This window comes from Macrobrachium rosenbergii, chromosome 10 (genome assembly GCF_040412425.1).
Source record: "Macrobrachium rosenbergii isolate ZJJX-2024 chromosome 10, ASM4041242v1, whole genome shotgun sequence".
Taxonomy (NCBI): Eukaryota; Metazoa; Arthropoda; class Malacostraca; order Decapoda; family Palaemonidae; genus Macrobrachium; species Macrobrachium rosenbergii.
The window spans coordinates 55634445-55649444 of NC_089750.1; the positions used below are offsets into that span (position 1 = coordinate 55634445).

Below are 15000 nucleotides of genomic sequence, written 5' to 3' on the forward strand. Positions count from 1 at the left end.
ACTCCTCCAGAGGATTTGGAACGAAAGTTACAATAGATCTTCCAGCCAAACTTGCATGGGCGCAGTTTGTAGACCGACTTGCTTTTGGCGTCACTTCGGTGACTTTGAGCCCTTGGTGAAAGCTGAAAGGTCAGAGTTTCCCGCTAAACCAAAGTATTTCAGTCCTGACATCTAAATCCGTCAAGGGGAAAATGCAATTGTTAGACTGTCACAAAGACCAAGAAGGAGAACAGAAGTTACAGAAGACAAAGGGTCTGATTTTTTTCTCTTCGCTAAACGCTCAGTCTTGTGTACCACGCAAGATATTCATGCCTGCCTGCATCCGAAGTCTATTCACTGCAACTTCAATTAAGGGCGGAAAGCCTCTTCACGGCACTGTGGCCTTGTTTCAAATGTGACTAATTTCTATTTATATCTGCGATGCCTCGCCTCCAGTCGTTCTATCTGCGGTTAGAATTGCTTGATGCATTCAAGGCCACAATGTCTGCTGCAGCCACCGTGCACTGCCAGTTATCAGTATACAATTCCCGTCTTTCTCCCTAGTTTATCTGACTTTTTATGCAACCGTACACACCGATTTAATTAAACATGTAAATGATACATACAACGCAACAGTAATTACCGTCATCTTTATGAACAAAATAATTTGAGGACATGATGTTTATTTCGTTATTCAAAAGTCCTGGCAGAGATTTGTTTTTTGCATATTTGGACATTGTTAGCACTTTATGATATTGTCTTGGATACATTTTAACTTTCTTAGCATAGTATTTATTTTTTTACTATTTATTATCGGCAATATCGAGTAATTCCATTTTTAATCAAAGCACATAACAAATGTGATTTAGTCAGAAACATAAAAAAATACTGTTTATCTTTCTGACTAATAAGGACTGGAAAGTGCACGAGTTATTTGAACATAATCCTTCTTACCTTGATCAGAACTGACATAAACAGTTTGACATTTTACCCAACCGTGGTCAGAGTTAAGAGTTTGCACTTGTATATGAAAGTAAGCTGAAAACCGGATATAAGAACCCATCCTATGGCATTATTGCGCCAGATTTGAACAACAACTTTATGTGAAATCATATTATCCGCAAGGGAATTATTCAGACAGCTATATTTCCACTATGTTAGTTTGCACTATACTTCAAGAAGGGATAAACAGGATTTAATGAATCTTTTTAGTACTTACTATACATCAACAATTGATTTATTTTAGAAAAATCATGCCACTTTAGTAGGAAATAACAGATAATCTCATGGAGGACATATACAGTAGATTACAGAATGAAAAATGCATTTTCACACAGACACACGCATATGTGTGTATATATATATATATATATATATATATATATATATATATATATATATATATATATATATATGCATGTAACATATTAACTTATATGTCCTCCTAATAATATGAAAATAATTAATTGTTGATATACAGATATATATATATATATATATATATATGTCATCCTAATAATTACACACACACACACAATTAATTGTTGATATATAGATAAATATAATATATACACACATACATATATATATAGTATATATATATATATTTATATATATATATATATATATATATATATACATATACATATATATATATATATATATATATATATATATATATATATATATATATATATATATATATATATATATATATATATATATATATATATATATATATATATATATATATATATATACTGTTAAAAAGTAGAAGACAATATTTCAATGATATTTGCTTTTACTAACAATTCTTCTCTCTCTCTCTCTCTTTTAGCCCGTGGTCCATGAGAGTCCTGTCAAGTAATGCGCTCACGAGGAGATATTGGAAAAGTGTCCTTCATCAGAGTTGACAAGTCCGTTGGCTAGGACGCAAATATCAACCAAATTTTTTGATGCATTAGCCTTACTCTGCTCACGTGCACATTGAGTTTCTTTTGATTTATATATATATATATATATATATATATATATATATATATATATATATATATATATATATATATATATATATATATATATATATATATATATATATATATATATATATATATATATATATATATATATATATATATATATATATATATATATATATATGTATATATATATATATATATATATACCTATGTGTATATATATACCTGCATATTAATAATTAATATATATATATATATGTATATATATATATATATATATATATATATATATATATATATATATATATATATTTATATATATTATATATATATATATATATATATATATATTATATATATACATACATATACAGTATATATATATATTTATAAGTATATTTATGAATTTGTGTGTATGTGTGTACTCTTGAGCGTGTCCACATTTCTTACTTTTTCAATTTTCCTTATACTACACAAACACTTCATTTCAACATATAAAACCCTTCTCCTTTCATTAGTCTTCAACAGTCACATTTTACTTCCATGAAGGAGGATCAGCTCAATAATCCCCCCATGCCTTGCTTAATTGGCTTCCATACAAAAGCTAAGAATCCTCCCTAAGGTTTCCACACACCCACATAACTATTCATGCTTCGCTTAAGCTATGACTCGCTTGCTCTCTCTTCCTGCTTTATCCGTCATAATTAGTCCCAACAGCTCTCAGTCTTTCAACGTTCATATTAACATTTCTATTTTTATATTCCAGGATTACGTCTACGCTGATAACCTTACTCTCGCTCACATTAACTCTCAACTTCTCCCCCTGCAAACATTTTTGCAAATCTGTCCACCTTTTGCTGCACATTATAGACTTTACCCTGTCAACACTGGCTCTTAGTCATTTCTATTTTTGGGTTTTTAAGTCCTAATATGCTACATATTACTTTTCCCACTATTTTCAAACTTCTCTGTTAACTGTTTCATAACAAATATTTCATCCTCTCACATTCCATGTGAAAACATACTCTGTTCTTCCAGATTCTTCCAGACGTATGTCACACTTTCTCGGTCAAAATCTTGCCATACACTTTCCACTGTATATTCTCTTATCTTGCCATTTCCCATTAAAATAACAATTCCTCTTATTTATTCCCTCGGAACCTTTTCCTCATCCAGATATACCCTACAAACCCCGATCGATGAAACTTTCATCATTGTACTGCGCATTCCCCTAATTATCTTTTTAACTGTTATCTTTCCATTCTTCATTTTCTTAACAGCTCTCTTTATGCCCTCCAATAACGCTTCCACAATTATTCTCAGGCTTTCACCAACTCTATCCCATTTTTCGTCATTCCTCTTTGCCCATCTTCGTTTTACCACAATTAGCAAACCCTTAAAAATCTCCTTTTCATCGACCCAAGACTCCATTCACTCCAGGCAGCATCTCCCCTTCTAATTTTTTTTTATGAGTAATATTCAAGTCCTAGCATATTTCCATTTTGAATTTATTCATTTCTGATAGATATTCAATGCAGTAAATTTGGAAAACCACAGTAGTATCTGCGCAAACATTTTTACAAGTCGAAAACGGTAAAATACTGATTTCACTTGGGACCGTTTTCTTTTTAAGGAACGTTAAATACTAACACACAAGCTGTAATTTTCTTTCAATTCGACCCTTTCTTTTTATAAATCTGTCTACAATCTCCGAGAAAATGATTAGTGAAAGAGAGCCACATATCAATATTAATCCCAAGATTCTGAATATCTCTCTCACCCAAGCCCTTCCTTCCCGCAAACGTCAACCGACTGAAGGAAGTGATGGGTAATAATTCCTTTGTCGTCTTCTCGTTCTCGTCAAGGGTTCTTGGCGTACCATTTCCAAAACAAGTGGCCTGGTCTAAGGATGAATCGTAAAATAGCGTTATTTATTAAGATATGCTGCATTTCTTCACAACCGCCATTTTACTCTCTCTTTTAAGCAACACATAAATAGAGACACAATAATTCTCATATTCAATTACACACCATGTATAGATTTATATCCCTCTTTTTGTATGCTGCGGTTCCCACTCACACAATAATGTGCATATACGCACACAAACACATATATATATACACTATAGCTTATTCTTTTGGGTGTTAACAAAAGAGGTACAGTAAAATATTTAGTACAATGAACACACACACACAGACACACACACACACACACACACACACACACACACACACATATATATATATATATATATATATATATATATATATATATATATATATATATATATATATATATATATATATATATGTGTGTGTGTGTGTGTGTGTGTGTGTGTGTGTGTGTGTGTGTGTGTGTGACCACGTTTACTTATACTGTCAGGATAATTTTTTTCTACATACACTGCGTGACATGTATACTGTCTGCTTCAAACGCTTTTTGCTCAATTCCTTGACTATTGCTCCTTGGAACTGTAAAAACTCGCTGGTGGTTTCCAGTTATATAAAACCGGCTGGCGCAGACCCTCGGGGTAGACTTATAGATAGGTAGACGTACTGGGCGAGGTTGTAGTGATGGCTTCCCCTCGCAAAGTTTGCAACAAGTGTTTCAGCATGTTGACGTAGAATTTTTGTGTGCGCAAGCGCGTGTGTCTAGAAACGGGCAAAGTGAGAGAGGAAGAAAGCGAGACAGCGAGAGTTATCAAAAGCGCTTGGTAACACAGCGTTGTCCCTAGCTCCCCCAAAATCCAGTTGGCGTGGCCCCACTGTGCACCCTTTCCTCCTTAACATCAAAACTCTCCCGAGTGCAATGACACTGAACAATGGCAGTTTACATCCCAGCAGCTGACAGAGGCTTTGTCCTTGGTATATTGATGAGCTGCGTAGACATGCTCTTTCTCTCCCGCCACCTACTATCACTCCTACTCCTTCACTCCCTTCTCTCTCTTCATCTCTCCTTCCTCCCCCGCCTCCTCCTCCTCCTCCACCTCATCGTCCTCACCCACCTCATCCTTCGTCTCTCTCTTCATCATCTCCCTCCCAACTTCCTCCAGCCACAGTTCGACTTACTCTACCGTTCATTTCCTACTCTTCTTCATTCCACGTCTCCATCTCCGTCACGACTCCTACGTCTCCTCTCTCTTCTCCCTCTCCGCCACAATTCCCTCCCCCGCCTCCACCTTCGCTCCCCATTCTCTCTTTCTGCAGCCTTCGACTCTTTCTCATACTTCTCTCTTAATGCTCTTACTTTCTTCATTATTTTTCTTTCGTCTTCCATTACTCTTTCACCTTCTCTCGTCTGGCGACATTTTTAAAGATTTTCTCATTCACCGCCTTTTCCTCTCCAGCCACGGACCCGGCAATTTTTCCATGTCATTGTTATACGGTGCAACTCCCTCTTTTTTGATCTTCTTGTTTAGCTTTTTGAATTTCACTTCATTCTTTTGTCATTCATAAGCTGTCCATTCGACAGAAAGGCATGTTTAGTTTCAATTATTGTTTTTTACTAATTGTTCATTCGACAGAAAGGTATGTTTAGTTTCAATAATTGTTTTTTACTAGTTGTTCATTCGACAGAAAAGTTTGATTAGTTTCAATGATTGCTTTTTCTAATTGTTCATTCGACAAAAAGGTATGTTTGTTTCAATTATTGTTTTTCTCTAATTGTTCATTCGACAGAAAGGTATGTTTGTTTCAATTATTGTTTCTTATTAATTGTTCATTCGACAGAAAGGTATGTTTACTTTCAATGACTGTTTTTTACTAATTGTTCATTCGACAGAAAAGTATGTTTAGTTTTAATGATAGTTTTTTCTAATTGTTCATTCGACAGAGAAGTAAAGAGAGTGAAAACGAGGATCTATAAAAATCATGAACAAATCTTTCAACAAAGGCTCAGCATAGACAGATAAATATGTAAACTAATAGACAGGAGTGCCGAACCAACTTCAGATTACGTCAAGACACTATTTTTTTTTTTTTTTTTTGCTAAACTAAAACTATCTTTTGCCTGAGAGATAACGAAGAGAGAAAGAGATGCAGAAACTTTGAAGTCATCGGTGACTTACAATACTTTAACTAATGGTTTTATTCAGTAATAGATAAATTACGCATGATATATACGGACTTGTAAACATCTCTTAACATTAGAGGATTTTCTTACATCAAATTTACTCCATAGCAAAATATATAGTACAAATATCTGCTTTTGATTTCATGTCGGGAGCAGGATTTTGATTGGTATTTCAGAGAACAAACAGTATTTATTTACTCAGATTATGTTTTGTTACGACAAATCATATCTAAATTTATTCATTTTCATAGGTTTTTATATCTACTTGTTATCCTAAGGCTCTAATTTAATATCAGCTGATTTGTAATAGACGTGATTGTATCTGTTAAAGATTCCTCATATTGTCAACATAAAATTCGCTAGTCTTTAAGCCCTCTCAAAAACACTGTGTCCCTATCAACAAAATTGCTTTCGTAACCATATACAAAAGCTCGATTTACTCAAACCAGTCTCTATATGTCTTTCAGCCCGAGGGTAATAAACGTGAATTCCAGTATTATTAACCACATATAATTTTCATGTTGGTATTTGTGGGACTGCAGTACACGCACTTATAAATTAATAACTGTATTCCAGGATGATTATACGCACAAACTTCCGTTCTCGTTCAAGCAGAAAAGGCATTTGGTCAATGAGCCAAATCGTGTGACATAACCAGGTGCAACAGCTCATAAGCCTTCAATAAAGTGGCGCATCGAACCAGTGTCATACCTGCGGACACAGCTGGAAAGATGGCCGCTTAGGCACATCCGCTCTGATACCGGGCCATCAGTATGCGATAAATTCCATCGAACTCGCCAAGGGAATTAGCCATTAGCGCCAATTAGTCGCAAAAGGGTTTACGTCGGGATTTCTTTCGCATGCGAATGAATAATGTAGGGTGAGTCATTACGGACAATCCTTTGACGTCACGACTTGGCGCGATTACCATCTTCGCTCAGCCGCATTACCACTCGTAATCATTCCCTGGAAATGAGTTTATTTATTCATCCGCCTGGAAATGATTCAATCGGTCAGGGGGAGTCAGTGCGTAACAGTAATTGGACTCTCTCGGACACTTCCGTGATTAGTACTTCGCCCAGAGTTCAATACAGAGTATTCGATGATGCGTTCGTCTTTTTTTTTCTACTTATTCGTATTTTACTTTTTACAATAATTCGTGACCCGTAGGTTGCCGATGTAAAGCAGTTAGGATCTCCCTGTTTTTCTAGAAAATTGTATAAAAGGATTTTTATCCAAAGTATTTTAAACATACAATCACACGCGCATATACTTAGAAGCATTCATTTTTATACCAGCTGTTGTGGTAAGAATAAATTAGCGTTTAAATTGCACACAGACAATCTACTTTTAGAAAATAATCTTTAAGTGACTGCACATGAAAAACTGCCTTTATTAATTTGTGAACAATCTATTCCGTTTGTGTGTGTGTGTGTGTGTGTGTGTGTATATATATATATATATGTTATATATATATATATATATATATATATATATATATATATATATATATATATATATATATATATATATATATATATATATATATATATATATATATATATATATATATATATATTGTGTGTGCGTGTTAGTATGCTCGTCCATATATCTTATGTGATTATTTTTCTTACGTTAGTTTTGTATTTTTTAACACAAAACTTAATTTGAACGGAAATACGCTGAATACTTTTGTATCTTCGAAATTTCTACGGGTTCTCTTGCTTGAAATCTAGTTAAAGGACCTGGAAAGCGAAGAAAATAAAAGATTCCGGAACACTGACAACGGAGCAAGTGGAATAAAAAAAAAGAAAAGCTAAAAAAAGGGATAATAAAAAAGCAGAACAAAGACTGTCATAGAAAAGGTTAGATAAATCTGCTGGCTCACTTCCAACAACTTCCCAGCGGGATGTTCCGCTGAAGTTTCTGGCTGGGTGAAGGAGGGAGGTGGGGGGGGGGGTGGGAGAGGGGAAGAAGGGCGGGTTTAGGAGACAAAAGGGGGAAGGGATTCGAGAGGGCAGAGGGGTCAAATAGGGGCAGAGAAGGGAGGGGGGGGGGTTAGGTTGGAAGGGAGAAGCCAAGGAATGGCATGTATAGAGGGGAGATGGGATGACTTAAAAGGTTGGTGGTCCCAGCGATGGAAGGTGGAGGGTTGGGGGGGGATACCGAGGGGGAAATAGGAAAGGGGATGGGTGGACTGGTGGGTGGAGACGCTAGAGGATGATAGATGTAGGAACCTAGAAGAAGGAAGGTGGGGGGCACAGCCTACAGAAGGTTGCTCTGGGGGCCGGCGCTCGCGGGGGAGAGGAATTGGGGGAGGGGACCCGATGCCCCACACGTCAGGAATTTTCAACCCGAAATTCCGGTTACTGAAGAATAACGCGAAACTGGAATTTTATAGACATCACGATCCGGAAGCCAACTCACAATCGGGAATGTCTGCGAGGGGGATTGGGTGCTTCTTCTTTATATGAATAGACGGAGAGGAGAAGAGGTTGTAAGAAGGAGAATTGAATCTCCCCATTTGTCAAGATTCAACGATTGTCGGTCCGGAGCTGGAGAGATTTCTCTCGGTTCCCGGAGTCCAATATCTTATTATTTTCAATAAATTCTGACTTTAATTAAAGCCATCTGAAATTCAGATAGTTTTGTCTTTGTTTTAGTCGGGGAAGGGATTCGAAGTCTCTTTCTTTCATTTCTTCGGTTTAAAATATAGGGGTTCCAATACTTTTCGGCTGCATTAACATAATTTCAAAGAACGCCTGAGAAAAATAAAAAGATGAAAAGAGCAAAAAAAAAAAATAATAAATAAAAAAATAAAAATAAATAAATAAAGCTCCTGCTGTAAAATAAAGGAAAAATACACAAGTAAATAAATAAGAAAAGAGTGTGAATTATTACATTTCTTTACAAGTCGGCCCAGGTATTCATGGATTACTTGCCATCCTTTCCATGTCCCCTAGAAGTGTTAATTTTTTTTTATTATTATTTATGGTGTTTTAATGTGGAAAATTTTTCGCAAAAAATTAATGCACATATTCTAACAACCTCAAGGAAATTATTTTAAAATGAACACAATAATTTATGAATCAACTTTTATAAGTACAGAGAAACAAAACGTCCAAATATGTACAGATATAGGAGGCATTTCAGATTACGTTCTTAAAAGATGTGATGTATATTTTCAAAGAACGAAGAAGCAAGAGCAATGGGGAGAGAGAGAGAGAGAGAGAGAGAGAGAGAGAGAGAGAGAGAGAGAGAGAGAGAGAGAGAGAGAGAGAATCACTCAACAATGCTTAAAAAACAGAACAGGTGAGGTAATGAACACCCTGGAAATATATTTCGTTCAGGTAAAATACTGCTGAATTTATTTTATTTTCTGCTGAATAGCCGGAACTCTAAGAAAAATTATTATGACGGCATCAAAGTAAACAAATATGTGTATGCCTCTCTGGGGCTGAAGCAAATCATTCCACGAAAAAAAAAAATGGTTTTTCATAATCAATTACCCGATTGCATTCGCTCGCCGTCGATTTTCAGGGATTCCTATTAAACGATCACAGCTCACTTCAAAGACATAAAATCTGTTGCAAGCGTCAGCCGCGCTCTTACTCTCAATGTTTATGCGGTCGAGGTTCGCCGTAAGGAGGATTAACTTAAACGCAGGGGTTTGCCAGCCACATACCCTTCTTTTCGAATGGTTTACACACTTACATAAAGACACACATACGCACACATATATACGCGTGTGTATATTATATATATATATATATGTGTGTGTGTATACACACATATACATATGCATATACATATCTATATACTGTACATACCCGCAATGGTAGTTCATCCTTCGTTCGGCATTTACAGAGTAATTAAGCGTGGCAGTAAATGTTTGCAGTCTTTAAATTAATATCATGAAAAATATTTTATTTAGTAATTTCTCCTACTATTTCTAATAACATAACTTGATAAGTATTTTTCCTTTTTTCGTACATATCTTGTCACGATAAACCAAAGTGCCAACACAGAACACAGCTCAAACATGCACCTAAAGTAAGACATGGATTATAACCAAAAAATTAATAATAAGTAATATAAGAATGGATAACTACTCACAAACTAAGACAGAAAAGCCAGCGATGTAACTTCTTCAAATGGCACTTAAAGTGGCTCTTGAAGTTGGACGAAAAACCTACCATGCAACTTTTTCCGGTGGCACTTAAATTAGCTCTTGAAGTCATAATCAAACATGGACCATAGAAAAGGCAAAGGAACCCGGGCACCCCGTAAGTAACCCCAATTTTGACAGCCCTTCAAGTGCTACTTCAAGTGGCACCTCCGGTCAGAAGGTCCACCACACGTACCGTAAACGACGATTCGTGCCTCCGACGACCCCATGGAGTTGTTGGCACGGCAGATGTATCCGAGGAGGTCAGCCTCCTGCACGTCGTTCACGACGACCGACATGATCTGAGTGTCGTTGATCCAAGTGATGCTGGTGGAGAATTTCATCACCTGCGGAGATAAGACAGAAAGATGTTAAGTTTAGCGTTGTCGTGGAGTTTGATTACTTTTGAAGGAAGGAGGATTTGCACACACGCTCCCCACCACTTCCTTCGCTCTCTCTCTCTCTCTCTCTCTCTCTCTCTCTCTCTCTCTCTCTCTCTCTCTCTCTCTCTCTCTCCCTTAACTCCCCTTAACTATGTATACATATGTTTGCATTATTTGTTCTTGTGCACGTATCCTATTTATGAACGTGCATACACTTTTAATATATTAGGTTAAATTAGGACTAAAATATGACTGATATTTTTCCTCTATAATTACTTCCATTTTTATATCTCGTGTGCCAACATATACTGACAACCCCTACATCAAATTAACAGCTGCATTTTATTTATGAGCCACCTGCCAGGTATCGAAGTTCTAATTTTTTTTTTTTTTTTGAGAAATCCATCTGCGCCTCTTATTTTCATTTATGCCGAGCGTCCATTAGTGAATGTTATCACGCATATTTTTATAATACTGCAAATCCCGACGGAAAAACGCCTCTTTGTAGCCATTAAAATCACCTTCAAAGGCAAGGTGTGAGTTCCCAGCGAAAATCAAAATTAGAAAAAAAAACGTAGCGCAGATCCGGTGACAGATTATGCATAAATGGAGGTTCTGGGCAGCAGGAAATCTAATCCTTTATTCGCCTGGGAATCGCAGAGAGCAAAACTCTCGCGAGCGCCAAAAGCAAAAGTCATACAAAAGTCATACAATGCCAAAACCGAAAATCATGGAAGTTTAGAGAGCGAGTTCCCTCGATCGAATGGAGATGGGAGGAAGCAGATGATGAAATGGGGTTGTCGGTGGGCTCGCTCTGTTGAAATTAGATTTAAAATACTCCGCAGTGAAAAGATGATGAAGTCAATCAAAAGAGACCTTAGATCAAATGATTCGAAATAAGTGAAAGGGAAACGGGACAGGGGAGGTACAAAAGTCGCGGCAGCTTCCATTTATGTTTATTTTATTCATTTCATTTGATATTGCATTTCCGGTAAGTTTATTTCATGGGTATATTTTTAAAGACTGTCTCACTTGTCCGTTTATACATCTAGTTTCTGTTGATAACTTTCTGCATTTACTGTTTAAATATACTATTTGCTTTTTTAAAGAATCATCTATTTACTTCTAATTCTAAGTGAATAAATACATTCCAAAAAAATTTATTTTTTTATGCTTTTATATCTAACGATGCTCATTACATTTCTCTTGACTGATTTGAAGAGAAGCAATAGGGAAAATTGCTTACAGCTTTCATAATGAGGAGAAAACACAAGTTACCCAAAAAACTTTTAAAATATCTCATTATAAGGCAGCGTAATTCATAGGTTGTAAACTTTTATCAATATATAACATTAATAATAATTATAAAATCATGAACTGCAGTGTAATTACCTCAAACGAAAATTCTTTAATAAAACTCGACTAACAGGAGTTTACACAATTTACACAGGAGTAATTACGAAAGCAACATAATTTGTAACCTGCAACCTACACCATATACGTACCATAAAAAAAATACGTACAGACTATTAACTCTACTGTCTTCAGTGTTGTAACAATGTCAAACTAGATGATATAACCTGTACCTAATCATTTGTAACATATATGGTGCAACCTTCATTTACTGCAATGAACAACAGCAAATTCGCATCAGCATTTTGAAAAATAGTTAAGAACTATCACAAAAATTACCTAAAAGTAAAGTAGGAGATATATATATATATATATATATATATATATATATATATATATATATATATATATATATATATATATATATATATATATATATATGTATGTATGTATGTATATATATATGTACATATATATATATATATATATATATATATATATATATATATATATATATATATATATATATATATATACATACATACACACACACACACACACACACACATATATATATATATATATATATATATATATATATATATATATATATATATATATATATATATATATACATACAGACACATATATGCCAAGACGAAACAAACATGTTGTCGAAGACTGAGAAACTACCCGAGATTTATTGTGGTAAATCTCGTAAGAATCGGCAACAGAGCCTTGCATTAGATGAACGTCCTGAGCGCGGTTTCATTTCCCTTTTAATCGGTAAAATTTACGACCGATGTCTTCTCGCTCCAAAGAAGACTCTACTGCAGGAAAAAGAACGGATAAAGAGCCCAACAAATTGGAGAATGTATGTATGTATGTATGTATGCGTGTATTTACATATACCTTATATATATAAAAGTGAATGTTTGTATGCTTGTATGTTTTTATGTTAGTGCGCTATAGAAATTCGAACCGCTTGACCGATCTAAGCAATATTTGGCACGTGGCCATCATTTGACCAAACTTTGATAATAGGGTAGGTTTCAAAACCGTACTCCCGTCACCTTCCCCTTCCCCCCTTTCCCTTTGTAACGTACGTGGTAAATAAACTCTACTTGTTTATCATACCTCATTTCATGGGTAAATAAACTCCATGGGTTTATCATACCTCATTTCAGGTACTCGAATAAAGAAATATATCATCGGAAATGCTTGTCTGTCCTGTGGTTACTAATTCTGTATCACGGTTTAGACGGTCACCACAGTAATTCCGGGATAAAGGGGACAGTCACCAAAGTAATACCTGGATAAAAGGGACAGTCAGTACAGTAATCCTTGGAAAATAGGGACAGACAATACAGTAATGCCTGGATAAATGGGACAGTCACCACAGTAATACCGGGGTGACAGTCACCACAGTAATGTCCGGATAAAATAGAAGGTCACCACAGTAATTTTAGGATAAAAGCGACAGTAAGCACATTAATACCCGGATAAAAGGGACAGTCACCACAGTAATGTTTGGATAAAATGGACAGTCAGCACAGTAACACCTGGGTAAGAGGGACAGTCGGCATAGTAATACCTGGATGAATGGGACAGTCAGCACCGTAATACATGGATAATTGGAAGAGTCACCACAGTAATACCTGGATAAAAGCGATAGTCATTACAGTAATACTTGGATAATTAGGAAAGTCAGTAGAGCAATACCTGGATAAAAGGGACAGCCACCATAGTAATATCTGGATAAATGGGACAGCCACCACAGTAATAACCAGATAAATGGGACAGTCACTACAGTAATACCTGAATAAATGGGACAATCAGCGCAGTAATATTTGGATAAAAGGGACAGTTAGTACAGTAATTTCTGTATAAAAGGGACAGTCACCACAGTACCTGGATAAATGGGACAGTCAGAATAGTATTGTTTGGATAAAAGGGACAGTATGCACAGTAACTCATGGATAAATGGGACAGTCAGTACGAGGAGGTGCAAGAAAATTTTTCTGAGTCCTTCAGAGTTTTCCCAGGAAGCGCTGGTTTGGTCAGCTATTGTGTGTTTGTGTATATGTGTGCATATATATTTATATATATATATATATATATATATATATATATATATATATATATATATATATATATATATATGTGTGTGTGTGTGTGTGTGTGTGTGTGTGTGTGTGTGTGAGTGTGTGTGTGTCTGTGTTTATCTGCAAATGTTTTAGCATGTGAAAATATATTAAATTTGTATTGTGAGTTCTAAGTTGAATTTTTCATCAATTTCATATGCAGTAAATAAGAGCTGCATGTCATCCAAAGTTATACCTTGTTACTTCCGGAAATACCTAAAATATGTTTATTCACTCGCAATCCTTGTAAAAGAGTCAACTAAAATTATCCCATGTCCAGATGACTCTAATGGAAGATACGACCTAAATCTATCCAGCCAAGCATACACAAGCAAAATTAACTAAACTCCGAGTATCACTTTTCAACAATGGCGCAACAACACAAAAGGAATGAATGCAGTTGATGTCAAAGTCATTCATCCATTGTTGTTACTGCAAATGCTAATGGACGAACCATTCAGACAAACGAGGGCATGTGGATCCGGAAGCGCCCGTTTGTTTTCATGAAAGGAAATTGTCTGCGCCAGAACTCCTTCCCTCGCTGGAAAGAAGAAACTTGTAAACACCTGCACCTGGATTCCTTCTCTTCATCACCTCAGGTCGCAATGAAGACGAACACCAAGTTCTCTGAGATGATTTGAATGGTAGACCATTTCGTCACCTGGTCATTTTGTGTTAGTAGTTATGAAGCATGAAGCTTTATATATATATATATATATATATATATATATATATATATATATATATATATATATATATATATATATATTTATATATATATATATATATATATATATATATATATATATATATATATATATATATATATATATATATATATATGAGAGATAAATCACCCGCTTCATGCACCTATTCTGTCAGTTCTCAAAGATGCACAATAAACGAAAGAACGTTTAAGAAT

The 15000-nt window shown here is 35.3% G+C and overlaps 1 protein-coding gene across 2 annotated transcripts in view; it reads right to left on the reverse strand.

The window, feature by feature from the left end:
• LOC136842644 (lachesin-like) overlaps nt 1-15000 on the reverse strand; it is a 314707-nt gene that overhangs the window by 19637 nt on the left and 280070 nt on the right. For both annotated transcript variants that reach the window (XM_067110263.1, XM_067110264.1), the window contains exon 8: nt 10395-10545. In XM_067110263.1, the coding sequence (XP_066966364.1) occupies nt 10395-10545 (151 nt within the window). The remainder of the gene's footprint in view (nt 1-10394; nt 10546-15000) is intronic.